Source organism: Peromyscus californicus, unplaced genomic scaffold (genome assembly GCF_007827085.1).
Source record: "Peromyscus californicus insignis strain IS unplaced genomic scaffold, ASM782708v3 Scaffold_11__1_contigs__length_118956290, whole genome shotgun sequence".
Lineage (NCBI taxonomy): Eukaryota > Metazoa > Chordata > Mammalia > Rodentia > Cricetidae > Peromyscus > Peromyscus californicus.
In genome coordinates, this window is record NW_026294402.1 from 73,295,273 (window position 1) to 73,309,897 (window position 14,625).

The 14,625-nt window shown below is 40.2% G+C and overlaps 2 protein-coding genes across 2 annotated transcripts in view; one reads left to right on the top strand and one right to left on the bottom strand.

Annotated features, from left to right (window-relative positions):
- Positions 1–4,172, top strand: part of Ddx43 (DEAD-box helicase 43) — a 31,769-nt gene extending 27,597 nt beyond the window's left edge. The window contains exons 13-16 of the mRNA XM_052729477.1: positions 8–117; positions 911–1,049; positions 2,698–2,785; positions 3,810–4,172. Coding sequence (XP_052585437.1) covers positions 8–117; positions 911–1,049; positions 2,698–2,785; positions 3,810–3,923 — 451 coding nt within the window. The 3' untranslated portion in view covers positions 3,924–4,172. The remainder of the gene's footprint in view (positions 1–7; positions 118–910; positions 1,050–2,697; positions 2,786–3,809) is intronic.
- Positions 4,173–10,559: 6,387 nt separating this feature from the next.
- Positions 10,560–14,625, bottom strand: part of Cgas (cyclic GMP-AMP synthase) — a 20,383-nt gene continuing 16,317 nt past the window's right edge. The window contains exon 5 of the mRNA XM_052715055.1: positions 10,560–14,131. Within this exon, the coding sequence (XP_052571015.1) occupies positions 13,789–14,131 (343 nt within the window). The 3' untranslated portion in view covers positions 10,560–13,788. The remainder of the gene's footprint in view (positions 14,132–14,625) is intronic.

Genomic DNA, 14,625 nt, shown 5'->3' on the forward strand with positions numbered 1-14,625 from the left:
ACTTCAGTGCTGATCACTTATCAAGTGACCTGATTCTCCGACACATATCAGTAGAGTCTCTGCATGGCAACAGAGAGCAGAGTGACCGAGAGAAAGCATTAGAGAACTTTAAAACAGGTGAGTTATAATTGCTGTCTGTGGCAGTTTCAGGGAATTCCAGTACCTAGACTTGACTGAGTGATGATACTTTTCATATTTCCTATTTCTCAGTCTGTCCTCACCTTGTAAATCCAAGATAGACTTGTTAGAGCTCTGAATATTAATCTGCTTCTGAGAAATAACCAGCTAATTCCACAAAGACCAATACATGAACAAGCGTCAGAATATTAACTTGTAGCGGAGACTGTATATTAGTTTACCTGAAAGACATATGTCTTAGTTACCTCACTACTGCTGTGATAAAACATCTTGACCAAGGCAACTTATAAAAGGAAGGCTTTATTTGGGACCCATCACCATCATCATGAGGAGCTTGACAGCAGGCAGGCGTGGTGTTGGAGCAGCAGCTGAGAGCTCTTGAAACAGAGAGCTGCACTAGGGATGATGGGAGGTTCTGAAACTTCAAGCCCTCCCCCAGTGCTGTATACTTTCCAACAAGGCCACACCTCCTAATTCCTCCCTCAAATTACAACAGGGACCAAGCATTTAAACATAGGAGTCTATGGGAGCCATTTTCATTCAGACCACCAAAATAGTCTCTTTCCCACATTGTTCAGATAGTTCAGGAGAGAACCATTTGCTGAGCTGTGGTATGTTGTGCTGTGACTTGCCAGTAGTTTAAAAAGCTTTCTTTTCCACTTTCACTATAAGCAATAATCATCTAATTAAATAATAAGAATAATTAAATTTCACATGTCTTGGACTGGCTGTTACCAGACAGGTTTAGTGTTTATTTGCCTTTACTCTTTAGGTAAAGTGAGAATACTCATCGCTACTGACTTGGCATCTCGAGGTCTTGATGTCCATGATATCACTCATGTCTACAATTACGATTTTCCACGGAACATTGAAGAATATGTACACAGAGTAGGACGCACTGGGAGAGCAGGGTAAGCCAGCGGGTCTACCCAGGAGAGAAGCCAGTTCTACTTCTGGATTCCCTTCACTCCCCTCAGAGACTGTTCTTGCCCAGAAACCCATTTTATTCTCTTGTAAATGCTAGACCCCAATTGACTCTTTTATCCCTTTTTATCTGGAGGAACTAGATCCTGGTGTGACTGGCTTCTTGTACTTTGAGTTTTTTCAATTGTTTGTTTATAGTTGTTGTTCGTAGGTTTTGTGAGTGTTTCATTTTTGTTGTTACTTAACGTTTTGTTGTTTTTTTAAAGACTGTTTATGTATATGGGCACTTTGTCTACATATTCATCTACACATGAGAAGATCCCATTATAGATGATTGTAAGCTGCCATGTGGTTGCTGGGAATTGAACTCAGGACCTCTGGAAGAGTGACCAGTGCTCTTAACTGCTGAGCCATCTCTCCAACCCCTGTGTGTTTGGGGTTTTTTGCAGTACTGGGGATTGAATTTAAGGCCTCACACATACTAGAAAGTGTTGTATCCCTAAGCCACATCGCTGGACTTTTTGTATTCCCCCACCACACTCCCTACCCCCCAGTCTTACTAATTCGCCAATGCAAGCCTTGAACTTTGTGATCTTCCTGCCTTAGCTTCCCAAGTATGTAATTGTTTATGCTAATATTTTAAGCCTGCAGTACAGTATTCCAACAGTAAGCTGTGCTCAGTGATTATTTTTATTGTTATTGACAAAGTACAAGTTTGCATTAACACAAGAAGAGAACTTTTTACCCCTGTTGAACCCCTGGGCTGTTTTTAAAGTAATTGAAAATTCCACCAGCCTTCTGAACCCAGAATTTCTGTTTCAGACCTGACCAACCATAAATCAAAAATGTTTTTTTTGGGGGGGGGGAGGTTTGGGGTTTTTTTTGGGGGGGGGTTGTTGTTGTTGTTGTTTTTGAGATAGGGTTTCTCTGTGTAGCTTTGAACCTTTCCTGGAACTTGCTCTGTAGACCAGGCTGGTCTCGAACTCACAGAGATCCGCCTGTCTCTGCCTCCCGAGTGCTGGGATTAAAGGTGTGCGCCACCACCGCCTGGCCAAAAATGTTTTTTAAAAAGTGCCTGTGTGGGGCTGGAGAGATGGTTCAGTGGTTAAGAGCACTGGCTGCCCAGCATCCACATGGATGCAGCTCACAACTGTCTGTAACATCTGTTCAGGGCATCTGACACTTCATGCAAACATACGTGCAGGCAAAACACCAATGTACATAAAATAAAAACAAATAATGTTAAAAAAATAACCTGCCTGTGCTAAACATAGATTTTTTTTCTTGTCTTTGTTCCCAAGATAAAAGATTGTGACATCTGTTTTAGAGTGTGTGTACACTTGTGCAATAAGTAAGCTAGGTGTGATTTACATTATGCAGGACAATGTATAAATGTGATGCTATTTTATGTAAGAGACTTGAGCATCCTCTGATTGGATGTGCTCATGGGGTCCTGGAGCCAACTCCATTGAATGCAAAGGGATGACTTTATTCAGATTCTAAGTTGCTGTTTATGTGATATTAATTCTAAAACACGTGTAAAGGTTGAGGTTTCTTTTTTTGTTCTGTTTTCTGTATTAACCGAATTATGAGTGCGGTATAAAATAAATTACATAAACCTTTTCCCTCTTCAAGGCGGACTGGCATGTCAATTACTCTTATCACAAGAAATGATTGGAGGGTTGCCACTGAATTGATTAATATTCTGGAAAGAGCAAATCAGGTGAGAATATGCAACGTATTTGAAATTTACATGTTAATGTTTTAGTTATATGTTGTGTCAGGTAATGAAGGCCCTGCTTGGCAAGTAAGATGTATAACAAAACACTAATATGAGGGTTATAACATGGCAAAGACTGTGAGCTATGGGAGTATATGATTGAGAAACCTAATGTGATATGAGTGAGCAATAGATAGCAGTGGGAACACTCTAGGTCCAGTGGTAAGACAGAATACATGAGAAATGGTACCATTAGAAAGAAAGGAGTGTTGGAAACTGAGGGAGAGAAGGAGAGTTGACCAGAATGGAGGATTATGAAAAAGCCATATAGTGGAAACCTACTGTTTTATGTATGATTCAGTTAAATCATATATATAAATATAAATATAAAGGGCATCAAGATGGCTCACCAGGTAGAAGCAAGTACATGTAGGGCCTGACAACCTGAATTTGATCCCAGATCCCTCAATATAGCAGGAGAGAACTGACTCCCAAGAGTTGTCCACGAACCTGAGCCTGAGCATACACGTACACAAAATAAAATATATAATTTTTTTAAGATGTGTTAGAGCTGGAGGGATGGCTCAGCAATTAAGAGCGCATTAACAGAGGACCCGGAATCAATTTCCAGCACCCACATGATGGCTCACATCATCTGTAACTCTAGTTCTAGAATCCCCCTTCTGGCCTCTGCAGACACCCAAGTGCACAAGTGGTATGTAGACATACATGCAGGCAAGAGAGTCATACACATAAAACACAACATTTGAAAATAGAAGCATGTGTTAAGGAAACTGTTAGGCAGCTAGGAAACAATAGAAATGGAGTAGAAAAATGATGGGTACATTGCTCTGTAGCTTAGAAATATATTTAGGACTTAACTGGTAAGACCTTTCTTTTCTTCCCTTATTTTTTTCCTTTTTTGAAAGATATAATTGTGGGATTCTCTAAAATAATTTGAAGGTCATTTAGCATGTTGTAGGAAGGAAGGAACCCAGAATCCTAGTAACACATTTAATAATTTCAGAGTATCCCAGAGGAACTTGTCTTAATGGCTGAGAGATACAAAGCAAATAAACTAAAAAGAGAGATGGAAAAAAAATTGGGAAGACCTCAAGGAAAGCCACAGAAGTTTTACTAAACGTCTAGTGTAGCACTAGCGTGCCACAGGTAAACTTTTATGGTGTAGACATTCAAATCACTGTCTTTGTTTTTTGTTTGTTTTGTTGTTTGTTTTCTGAGACAGGGTATCTGTATGTATCACTGGATGTCTCAGAACTCTCTATGTAGACCAGGTTGATCCTGAACTCATAAAGAGTTCTCCTTCCCAAATTCTGGGATTAAAAGTATGTACTACCACACCCAGCAAATCTCTGTCCTTCAAAACTAGGTGCAGATGGTATATGTATTACAATCATCATAATCTCTGAAAACCACTAACATAATAAGTGATGAATTCTTACTCTTTCACCTATTACCAAAGTCTGGTTAATATACCCTTTTTTAGACATGCCACCCAGGCTGGCCTCACACCTGCCACCCTTCTACCTTTCCTGCATTAGCCTCCCAAGTGCTAAGGTTACAGGTGCATAACAAAATATACAACCCAGAAGTAACTTATGTATTTATCAAATGACTATCAGAAAATGTCAGGTGTTAGCAAGCATGTGGAAAAATTGGACCCCTTGTTCACTGTTGGTGGGGTTGTAAATTAATTTGTCTCCTGTAGTAAACACTGTAGTGCTTCCTTAGCAATCATATGACGTCACAAATCTACTTCTGAGTATATATTCAAAAGAATAGGAAATAGAACCTCAAAAATGTATGCGCTTATTTCATAGCATCATACTTAAAAATCAGCACTACTCTCTTGGAAGCAACCCTGTTGCAGAATATTTGTAAATTATTCCACAACATAAACAAATGCAACATATCTTTACATAGTTAAATAAATGCAACACATCTTTGCATAGTTAAACAATAAGTAAATTAGGTACACAACTTTAAACTCACCAAAATAGGATAGATAATGGAGTATCTTCTCCAAATTTGCCAATGCAAATGGACTGGATATTGTAATGTAATTCTTACTTGATAATTGTTCTTATTGTATATAGTCTTACTATGTTAAAGCTAAAAAACCTTTTTATTTAGACAAAAAGGGGGAAATGTTGCAGAATATTTGTTTAACTATGCAAAGATAGACATGAGGCCTGAATTTCCACATAGGACTGAGAAAGCTGGAAAAAATCAACAACAACAACAAAAAAACAACCAACAAACATACAAACAAAAAACGATACTTCTCCTTTAAGAGGCACTGGTGTGCAGCAGAACACTTGAGCAGCCATCATGCTAAGTAGTAACAGCAAGCTAAGTAAAAATGCCTGCCACAGTATAGGTACCAACTTCCTAGAGTTGGGGTGGTTAAATGCAGCTCTCAGTTATACACAGCTCACTACCAGAGCCACAAGGCAGAGGGCCTAGCTGCCACTTAGCAGTTTAAGGTTTGTAAGAGAACACTACAGGTGCACAGAAAACATGTTCAGATCAAAAAAATTAAAAAATAAAAAATAAACAGGTTACAGTATGTGTAGGTGCTTATGAAAGAAAAATGGGTATAGACAGTCATAGGAAAAAGTAAATAGTTTAAAAATAATTAGTCTTTCAAGAAAGAGTAAAGTAATATAAAAATAATAAGCCACATAAAGATGGAAAATACACAGGGAGTCTGGATCCTGTATGGTGCTTGGTTGACTTTGAATTTTTTGAGTGCTGATGAGTGAACAACAGCTGCTGAGAGACATAGGATTGTAAAAGGAACTGCTGAATTAAACCAGCATAGATACTTGAGTGATGTCTTAACTTTTAAATGGAATTCAGAAAATTGCATTGGGGGAGAGGTTATACTTTTGTTTCCACAGGAAATGAAAGGCTGTGGATTCCTTCAAAATTAATAGAGGCCAGATTTGATTAGGGGAGACCCCCTGAAAATTCTGGCTATACACATAAAGAAATAAACCTACAAAAACTACAAGACAGGTGATGCATGTTCTTATCCCTCTATACGGGAACAGCTCTCAGACTGGATGAGACATGATAAATCTTGTTGGTTACAGAGTCCTCTTGACTTACTATTACATTTCGTCCTTTCATATGGCATGGATAGAGGTTTGGTTTATACAGTCCAAAGTAACTTAAAAAGTTGACAGATGTCTTTTACCTGCTCAAACATAAAGTAGGAGGAGGAATTTAGGCTCACAGAATGAAACAGAGACACCAAGGAGACACCAACAGCCAGAGAGACAGACAGACACAGAGGAAGCAGGAAAGTAGGACATACAGAATAAAAGAAAGGTAAAAGCCCCAGGCAAAATGTAGATGAATAGAAACAGGTTAAATTAAAAGAGCTAGTGGGGCAAGCTTAAGCTAAGGCTGAGCCTTCATAATTAATAATAAATCTCCACGTCTTTATTGGGGAGCTGGTTGACAGCCCAAAGAAAATTCTAACTACACAATACAAAGGTCCAGGAGTAAGTTAATACAGTGCATCACATACATAACAGTGGGACATACAACCTTAAAAGGGTTTGTGGCCTGTTGCAACCAGAGTCAGTCTTGAGGATATTATGCTTTAAATGAAAAAGTTGCAAAAGAACTAATATTATATATGAATCCAGTATGCAGCATCTAAAATAGCAAATTCCAGTGGAAGCAACAGGATCAGGAGTTCTAGGGCAGCCTAAGCTTACATGAGACTCTATCTCAAAGAAGAAAAGTCATGGAAACAGAATAATGCTTTCAAAGATGAGTGGGGGTAAGTTAAGCAAAGCAGCATCACTGTTTAATGGATATAGAGTTTGAATTTTGCAGGTTGCACAACCGTGAATATAGTCATCAGCACTGAACTGCACACTTGAAAATGGTTGAGATAGTGTATTTTATATTATATAATCACACCACCTTTTAAAAAAAGAATTTTGAGCTGGGTGGTAGTATGCATGCCTTTATAAGCACTTGGGATGTAGATGCAGGCAGATCTCTGAGGCCAGTCTGATCTACAGAGCAAGCTCCAGGACAGCCAGGACCACACAGAGAAACCCTGTCTCAAAAAACAAAGCAAAACAAACAAAAACCAAGAATTTTGTAAATAGTAACATTTTCCCCCACTTATTTTTCAGGATTCAAGATTTTATTCAAAGTGGAATTGTTGAAATGTATATCAATATGAAGAGACAAGGCTGATTCTTAAAATAATAGTGTTTTTAAATGTAGAATTCAATGTTTTATACTTTCTTTAATAAAAATCATAGTTTTTAACCTTGTTGAAATTTTTTCATGGATATTTGTTAAGGTTTTATTTATAATGTTTTCTATTTAAAAATGAGAACTTTGGGGGCTGAGGATGTAGCTCAGTGGTAGGGTGCTTGCCTAGCATGTGCAAGATCAAGGTTTCAACCCTTAGCACTGCAAAAGAAAAAAAAGACAGTTATCACCTGTAATGTTGCTGCACCAACATCTGTGAAGAGTTTGATGCTTGTTCAGATGTTGTCATGGCAGTGAAAAGATACTGTGAACAAAATGTTGATTTTTTGCAATAAAAAGAAAAGTTGATTTTTTTTTTCTTTCTAGATGGTATTTTAGTTTTGTATTATACAAACAGTATTTTATCTGGATATACTTTGTTCAGGTAAGTACAGATCACCTTTTGGAAGTGTGAAAAAAATAGAGAAAACATGAACCATTTGTCCGTCTTTATATTTCGACCCATAACTCTACACTGGCATCCTGAGAAAATCAAACTGCGTTTACATTAATGCTTCTTCAATCTCATCTGTCTTACTGCTCCTGTATGGTTCTGTGACCTGTTCCACTGTAAATGACAGTTGCTTGTATATTTATAAGCTCTAGGGTTTGTGTAGCTTTAATCTCTCAGTGTATGTAATTATATTTGTGTGTATGTTATGTGTGATGATGGTAAGCCATCCTCATGTCTACATTATTCATCCACACAGTGTTTACTGAGATTTAGTGGCAAGATTAATAATAGAACCAAAAGGAATATCATGTATCCTAGGCCAGCCTTGCTATGTAGCATGACTATTGACTTTTGATCCTCCTTCCTTCACCTCCTGAGTGCTGAGATTGCATGCATGTACCACCACTCACATTCCTGTCATTTTAAATGTCTTTCTTTAGGTACCCTTTGAGTTGTGGCAGTTACAGTCTCTTATTTGAGGGCACTACATTCGAAGCCCTCCAGTAGATGCTTGAAACTGGATAGTATTGAATCAGATGTGTGTTGTTCCTGTGCATACACATCTATGATAAAGTTACAGGCACTGAGGGCTAAGTATTGTCACCTTGAAGAATCTAGAATCACTGAGGAAGCAAGCCTCTGGCTGGATACAGCTGTGTAGATTACTTCCATTGGTTAGTCTTTGACCAGGTCTGTGAGGAATTATCTTAATTAGGTTTATTGAGATGGGAAAAGCGAGCCTAAAGGTGGGCAGCAGCATCCCAAGGGCTTGGGTCCTGGAGTGTATAAAAAGGGAGCTAGCTGAGTATGAACACTGATTACTCTCTCTCAACTGTATATGCAATGTAACCAGCTGCTTCATATACCTACAAGGAAGTCCCTGCCATGATGAACCATACCCTGGGAACTATGAGATAAAATAAACCCAAAATATTTTATCACAGCAACAGAAAAAGTAACTGAGATAGGCACTGTACAAGATTTTCCACAGGTGCACAGTGTATGTGCATATGTATATGTGGGTGCACGTGCCTGTGGAGGCCAAAGGAGGGCACTGGGAATAGTCCTCTATCACTACCCTATTTTTTGAAATAGGGTGTATCACTAAACCTGAAGCCCATTGGTTTGGCTAGACTGGCTGGTCAGCAAGTTCCTGGGACCCACCTGTCTCCATCCCCAACTTGAGTTGGGCATATGCAGTCAAGCCCAGCTTCTATGTGAGTTCTGGATATTTGAAGTCAGGTCCCCTTGCTTTCACAGCCAGAAGTCTTACCCACTGAGCCATCTCCCTAACCCTCCCCTCTTTTTTTTTTAATTCGGTTTGGGTTGTTTTCAAGGTTTTTTAATGTATCACTGTGTCTGCATGGGTATGTTGTGCATGTATGTCACGTCACACACGTTGCGGGTCAAAGAGCAACTTCAGAGTCAGGTCTCTCCTTCCACATTTGTGTGGGTTCCAGGGATTGAACTCAAACCACCAGGCTGGTATGGCAAGTTCCTGTATCTGTTGAGCCATCACACCAGCCCCTCTTGGGTTTTTTGGGTGGGTGGTTGGTTGGTTGGTTGGTTGTTGGTGTAGTGTTTTTGCTTTTTTAAGGACCTTTATGTGGCTGTTTTGTCCCCTAGGCTGATCTTAATCATTGCGCCACAGACTCCCAATTGCTGGAGGTACCATGCCTGTTTTGGTGGGGGCAGCAATGGTGCGAGGGATCAAAGCCAGGGCTTCTTCCCATGTGATAGACATGTACTCTGTCCTAAGCTGCATCCCCAGCTCTCCTCTGTATCATCTTAAATTCTGCTGGAAATCCAGTCACAGCTTTCTCCAGTGGTAGACCTGGGCTCTCCAGCAATCTGTTTTCTGACCCAGCCTGTTGAGCCTGCATCCGTGCCTGCACTGAAGAGCTCAGCAGTATTGCTTCAGGGCCCGTTTGCTAGAGTCTTCTTCATAGGGGACATACTGTATGGGACACGGATTTCCAATGAAACATTTTCTGTTGATATTTCCCACCAACAAAGTTAATACCTTTTCCATCTTAACTGAGCACTTATGCATAGTTAAGTAATTGCAGCAAAGCCAGCACATTTTTACCTTTTCTTCATACTTTCAGATAGATCATTGTTACTGTAAATCTTAGAAATGTTTGAATATTAGTTTTCCTTATTCAGACCATTTCACTTATTTTTTTTTTAATGTATATGGATGTTTAGCTTGCATAAACATAGTTTGCAGTGCCCATGGAGGCCAAAAGAGGGCATCAGATCACTTGGAGTTGTACCTAGGCCTGGAGTTACAGATAAATGTGGGTGCTAAGAATTGAACCGGGGTCCTGTAGAAGAGCATCCAGTACTCTTAGCCACCAAGCCATCTCTCCAGCCCCCCTTTTACTTTTTTAAAGCATTGCTACCTTTCTCTTTGACATAGCCAAAGTTGCTAGTGTTAATGCTATTGCATTTTAGAGCCATTATTCAATAACGGGTTAAAAACACAAGGACTGCAGGGGTACAATAATTGTTGATTTGAGTGCAATTGTGGTGACCCACGCCTTTAATTCCAGCACTCGGGAGGCAGAGGCAGGCCTGGTCTACAAAGCGACTTCTAGGACAGCCAGGGCTACACAGAGGAACCCTGTCTGGAAAACCCAAAAGTCAACCTGCAATTGTAGGAGCTGAGGAGATGCTCAGTGGTTAGAGCCACTTGTTGCTCTTGCAGAGGACTCAGGTTCAGTTCCCAGCACTGAAATGGCAGCTCAACCACCTGTAACTCCAGTTCCAGGGAACTTGACCCCTCTTATGACCTCTACAGGCATGCACGTGGTGTACATACATACATTAAGGCAAAAAACTAATACACAAGAAAAATCTAAAAAAAATTTTAAGGGTGCTATTATGTAAGTAATGGTAAGGTAGCATATACAGTATGGATATGGTGAACAAAGGAATGATTCATGTTTGAGCAAGGTACTGTAGGTAGAGTATGATGGTACAAGATTCCAACATGCTACTCAAGCAACATACAACTTTACATGTACATCTTTTATTTCCAAAGTTTTCCATTTCATGTTTTTGGACCACAGTTGACTGTTACAGAAATCATGGAAAGCAAAACTGCAGATAAGTGGTCTTATTGTAAACAATCATAAGAGCCTGAGTGCAGGGACAGTGACCTGCTTCCCTGAGAGCGACAACTGTACAATCCAGGCATTGGGTAGCTTCCTGTCACTTTGTCGTCTTATAGAACCTGCACCCAAGTCCTGAGATGATGTGAGCACAACCAGAGCTTCAATAACCACTAGATAACCTTCCTTTAGAACAAAAAAAAAAAAAAATGCAGCCTTCAATCTCAGGACTCCAAGGCACACAGTTCTCTGAGTTCAAGGCCAGTCTACAAAGTGAGTTCCAGAACAGCCAGGACTATACAGAGACACCCTGTCTCAAAACAAAAAACACCACTTTTTAAAGTGGTAAAGTGCTTGACCATGTGTGGGGTCCTAGGTTCTATCCCGTTTGTTTGTTTGTTTGTTGGGTTGGTTGGTTGGTTGGTTTTTTGTTTTTTTTTCCGAGACAGGTTTTCTCTGTGTAGCTTTGGTGCCTGTCCTGGATCTTGCTCTGTAGACCAGGCTGGCCTCAAACTCTCAGAGATCTGCCTGGCTCTGCCTCCCAAGTGCTGGGATTAAAGGTGTGTGCCACCACCGCCTGGCAGTTCTATCCCTTTTTGTGGCAGAAAACGAACTGCAACCATCACATTGAAGATGAATTGGCAATACTTTGGGGCTGAGAAGATGGCTTCATAGCCAAGAGTACTTTCTGGGAATGGAAAAATGGCTCAGTGACTAAGGACACCTCTGTTCTTGCAGAAGACCCAGGTTCACCATTGAACGGTACCCTTCAAATGGATAAATTGTGTTGGGTGCAGCTGGGCGATGGTGGCCCACACCTTTAATCCCAGCACTCGGGAGGCAGAGCCAGACGGATCTCTGTGAGTTCGAGGCCAGCCTGGTCTACAGAGTGAGATCTAGGAGAGGCCCCCAAACTACACCAAAACCCTGTCTTGAAAAAAAAAAAAAAAAAGACATCAGAACAGTAAGGAACTAGTTTTCCAAAATCTAAGCATGAGTTGAACTCAGAAGAGCAGTACAAACCCAGCCTGGTAGTGTATGGATGTAATCCCAGATACTGGTGAGACTGGGTCAAGAGGATCTGAAATGCAAGGCCTGTAATTTTCTTTTTTCTTATTTAGGTGCTGGGAACTGAATCCCGGGCTTTGTGTACCTTTCTTTTTTCGGGAGGGGGGAACAAGGACTCACTTTAAGATATTAAATAGAGCTTGGTTGTTTGGTTTTTTTTTGGTCTGGCATCTACTTGTTAATTGTCCTCAAAACTTTTCCTCCCCATGTGGACGCTTTTTCTATGACATTCAAACCTAGTGGTTAAGTACAAGGCACAAACTCTGAGACTGATAAATTCATACATTAAAACTTTTAAATCTTATTTACTGTAAGATACCAAAAAAGTGAAGACAACACATGTGGTAGACATGATTTGTTACACAGGGAACTAACAAGTACAGGACAATGAGAAAGAGGCTCCCGCAACAGTGCAGACCAAAGTTCTCCAGAAAGAGTTAGTGAGCATCACTTGTCACTGGTGAATGCTGCTTGAATACAGAGGAGAGTCGCCCTCTGCCCTACACTCATTTCTGTGTTAGGTACCAGTGCTTTTGGAGAAACACATAACAAACAAAAATAAAAATAAATTACAAGCTTATCCACACATGATAGGGTACCTGAAGTAGATGCAGAACTTAATTTTCCTTTCCTTTCCTACCCTGGGACACAGGACCAGACACCACTTTCATGTCCATTTCCTGTATTTGAACAAGGCTTCAATCAACCATTCGATTATGGTCTCTCACAGCCTTCTGCAGACTTACACTAGGTGAGAAGTGATATTCATTAAGGACTTAATGCATTTAATTAGGGAAAGATATATATTTGTTTTCCCTTTCCCAGATGGCAAGGTTTTCCTTTTTATTTTTAGTATTTAACTTTTATTATAATCTTTATATTTGAGTGAATGAACGAAAAACTGACAACTAAATTATATTCGTTTTAGTTATTGCTGTGAGCTTTTGCATTATTAGAATCACATTTGGGGGGGTTGTTTTGTATTCAAAGAGGACATCAGCCACTTGATAGATAAGCAGCCATGTGGTGTATATGTGTCGAGGGGTTGGAGGGAACTTCAAGAGAAAAAGTAAGGAAGCACAAATATCAGGAAAAGCCTCTTTAGGTTCTGACCAGCATCCAAAAGAAGAAAAACAAAAACAAAGCACTGTACCTTTCTGAGTCAGGACGGGTGAGCAGACCCAGCCCAAACACCATGGCAACTCATAGGGACTGCTGCTGGCTTGTGTTTTATTTTTTGAGACAAGATCTTATTCTGTAGCCCAGGCTGGCCTTGCATTCATGGCAACCCTCATACCTCAGTTTCTCAAGTGCCAGGATTATAAGTGCCAACACACTTAACATATCGTGGGATCGTATCATAGTTTCATTTTCTATTTTTTGTGCTTTTAAAAAATATTTCTCTTGTATATGTGTTTGTGTGCATACGCCATGTGCAAGCAGGATCCTGCAGTGAGCAGGCTAGACTTCCTGGAACTGGAGTCATGGTTATGACCTGCCATTGGGTGCTGAGCACCAAACCCAGGTCCTCTGAAAGAACAGTAAGTGCTCTTAACCACCGAGCCATCCCTCCAAGCCCCTTTTATACCTTGCCTTAAGCAGGCTTCATGTAGCCCAGGCTATCCTTGAACTAGAGATACAGCCAAGGATCACATGGAACTGTTGTTCTGGCTCCATTTCTCATGTGCTGGGACTACAGGCACACACCACCACAATGGATTTGAACCCAGTTTCATTTCAAAATACAGTCCCAGGCTGGGAAGAGGGCTCAGTCAGTACAGTACTGGCTTTGCACACATGAGGACCTGAGTTCAGATCCCCAGCAACAGTGAAATGCTGTCTAGGTGATGCTCATCCATGATCCCAGGGCTGGAGAAGCAGAGACAGGCGGATCCCAGGAGCTCACTGGCCAATCAGCCTGGACATGTCCATGAGCTCTGGGTTCAGAAGCAGACTTTGTCTCAAAAAAGTGAAGTGTGATTGAGGAAGACATTTGGCATCAACCTCTGTCCTAAACACACACCCACAAGAACACATTATAACATACAGACAAATACATAATTTCAAAACTTGTCAAAAATTGGAAATCCATTGTTTCTTTCATATTCAATTTTCTCTAACAGAAATTCTTTACTTTTTTGGTCAATTTCTTCTTGAGAGAATAGATTGAACTTTGGAATAAAATAATGCATCAGTTTCTCTGTCCTGAGGCACTCAACAAAGAACGTCAAAAACTCATCAAAGCAGGTGCTCAGTTGCTTGGGGTCCCAATGACTGTCTTGTGGGTTCTCAGTCCACATGTGAAAGATTGCAGTTTTCACATAGTAAGAACAGAATTCATCTAGTTCTTGATACTCTTTTTTCAACTGTTCCAAAAGGTATTTCATTAATTTTAAACAGTCTTTCCTGTTAAATAAAAAAGACAATAATTTTTACTTATTTGCAACCTGCCTCTTTTGAGACAGATCTCTCTTTGTAACCCTGGCTTTCCTGAAACACAGAGGTCCACTACATTTGCCTCCCAAATACAAGTGCTGGTATTAAAGATGTGTACCACCTTGTCTGTCTTTTTCCTTTTTTAAATACTTTCTTTTTCATTTCCAATTTTTTGAGGCAGAGTCTCATATAGCTCAGGTTGGCTTTAAACTTGTCATGTAACAGAGGCTGGCCTTCAACTCCTAATTCTCTTTCCCCCTCTCAAGTGCTAGGATTATGGTGTGTACTACCATCCTTGACTCAGTCTCACTTCTTGACGGTGTATATTCTAACAAGAAAAATGACCCACTTAGTGTGATTTCAAGTTTGGCCAGTCAGTTCCTAACAGCAAAAAAGCTACTCTATCCCAAAGCAGCCACCACTATCTAATAAGAGTCATCCTTTGGCCTCTTCACCTTTCATGA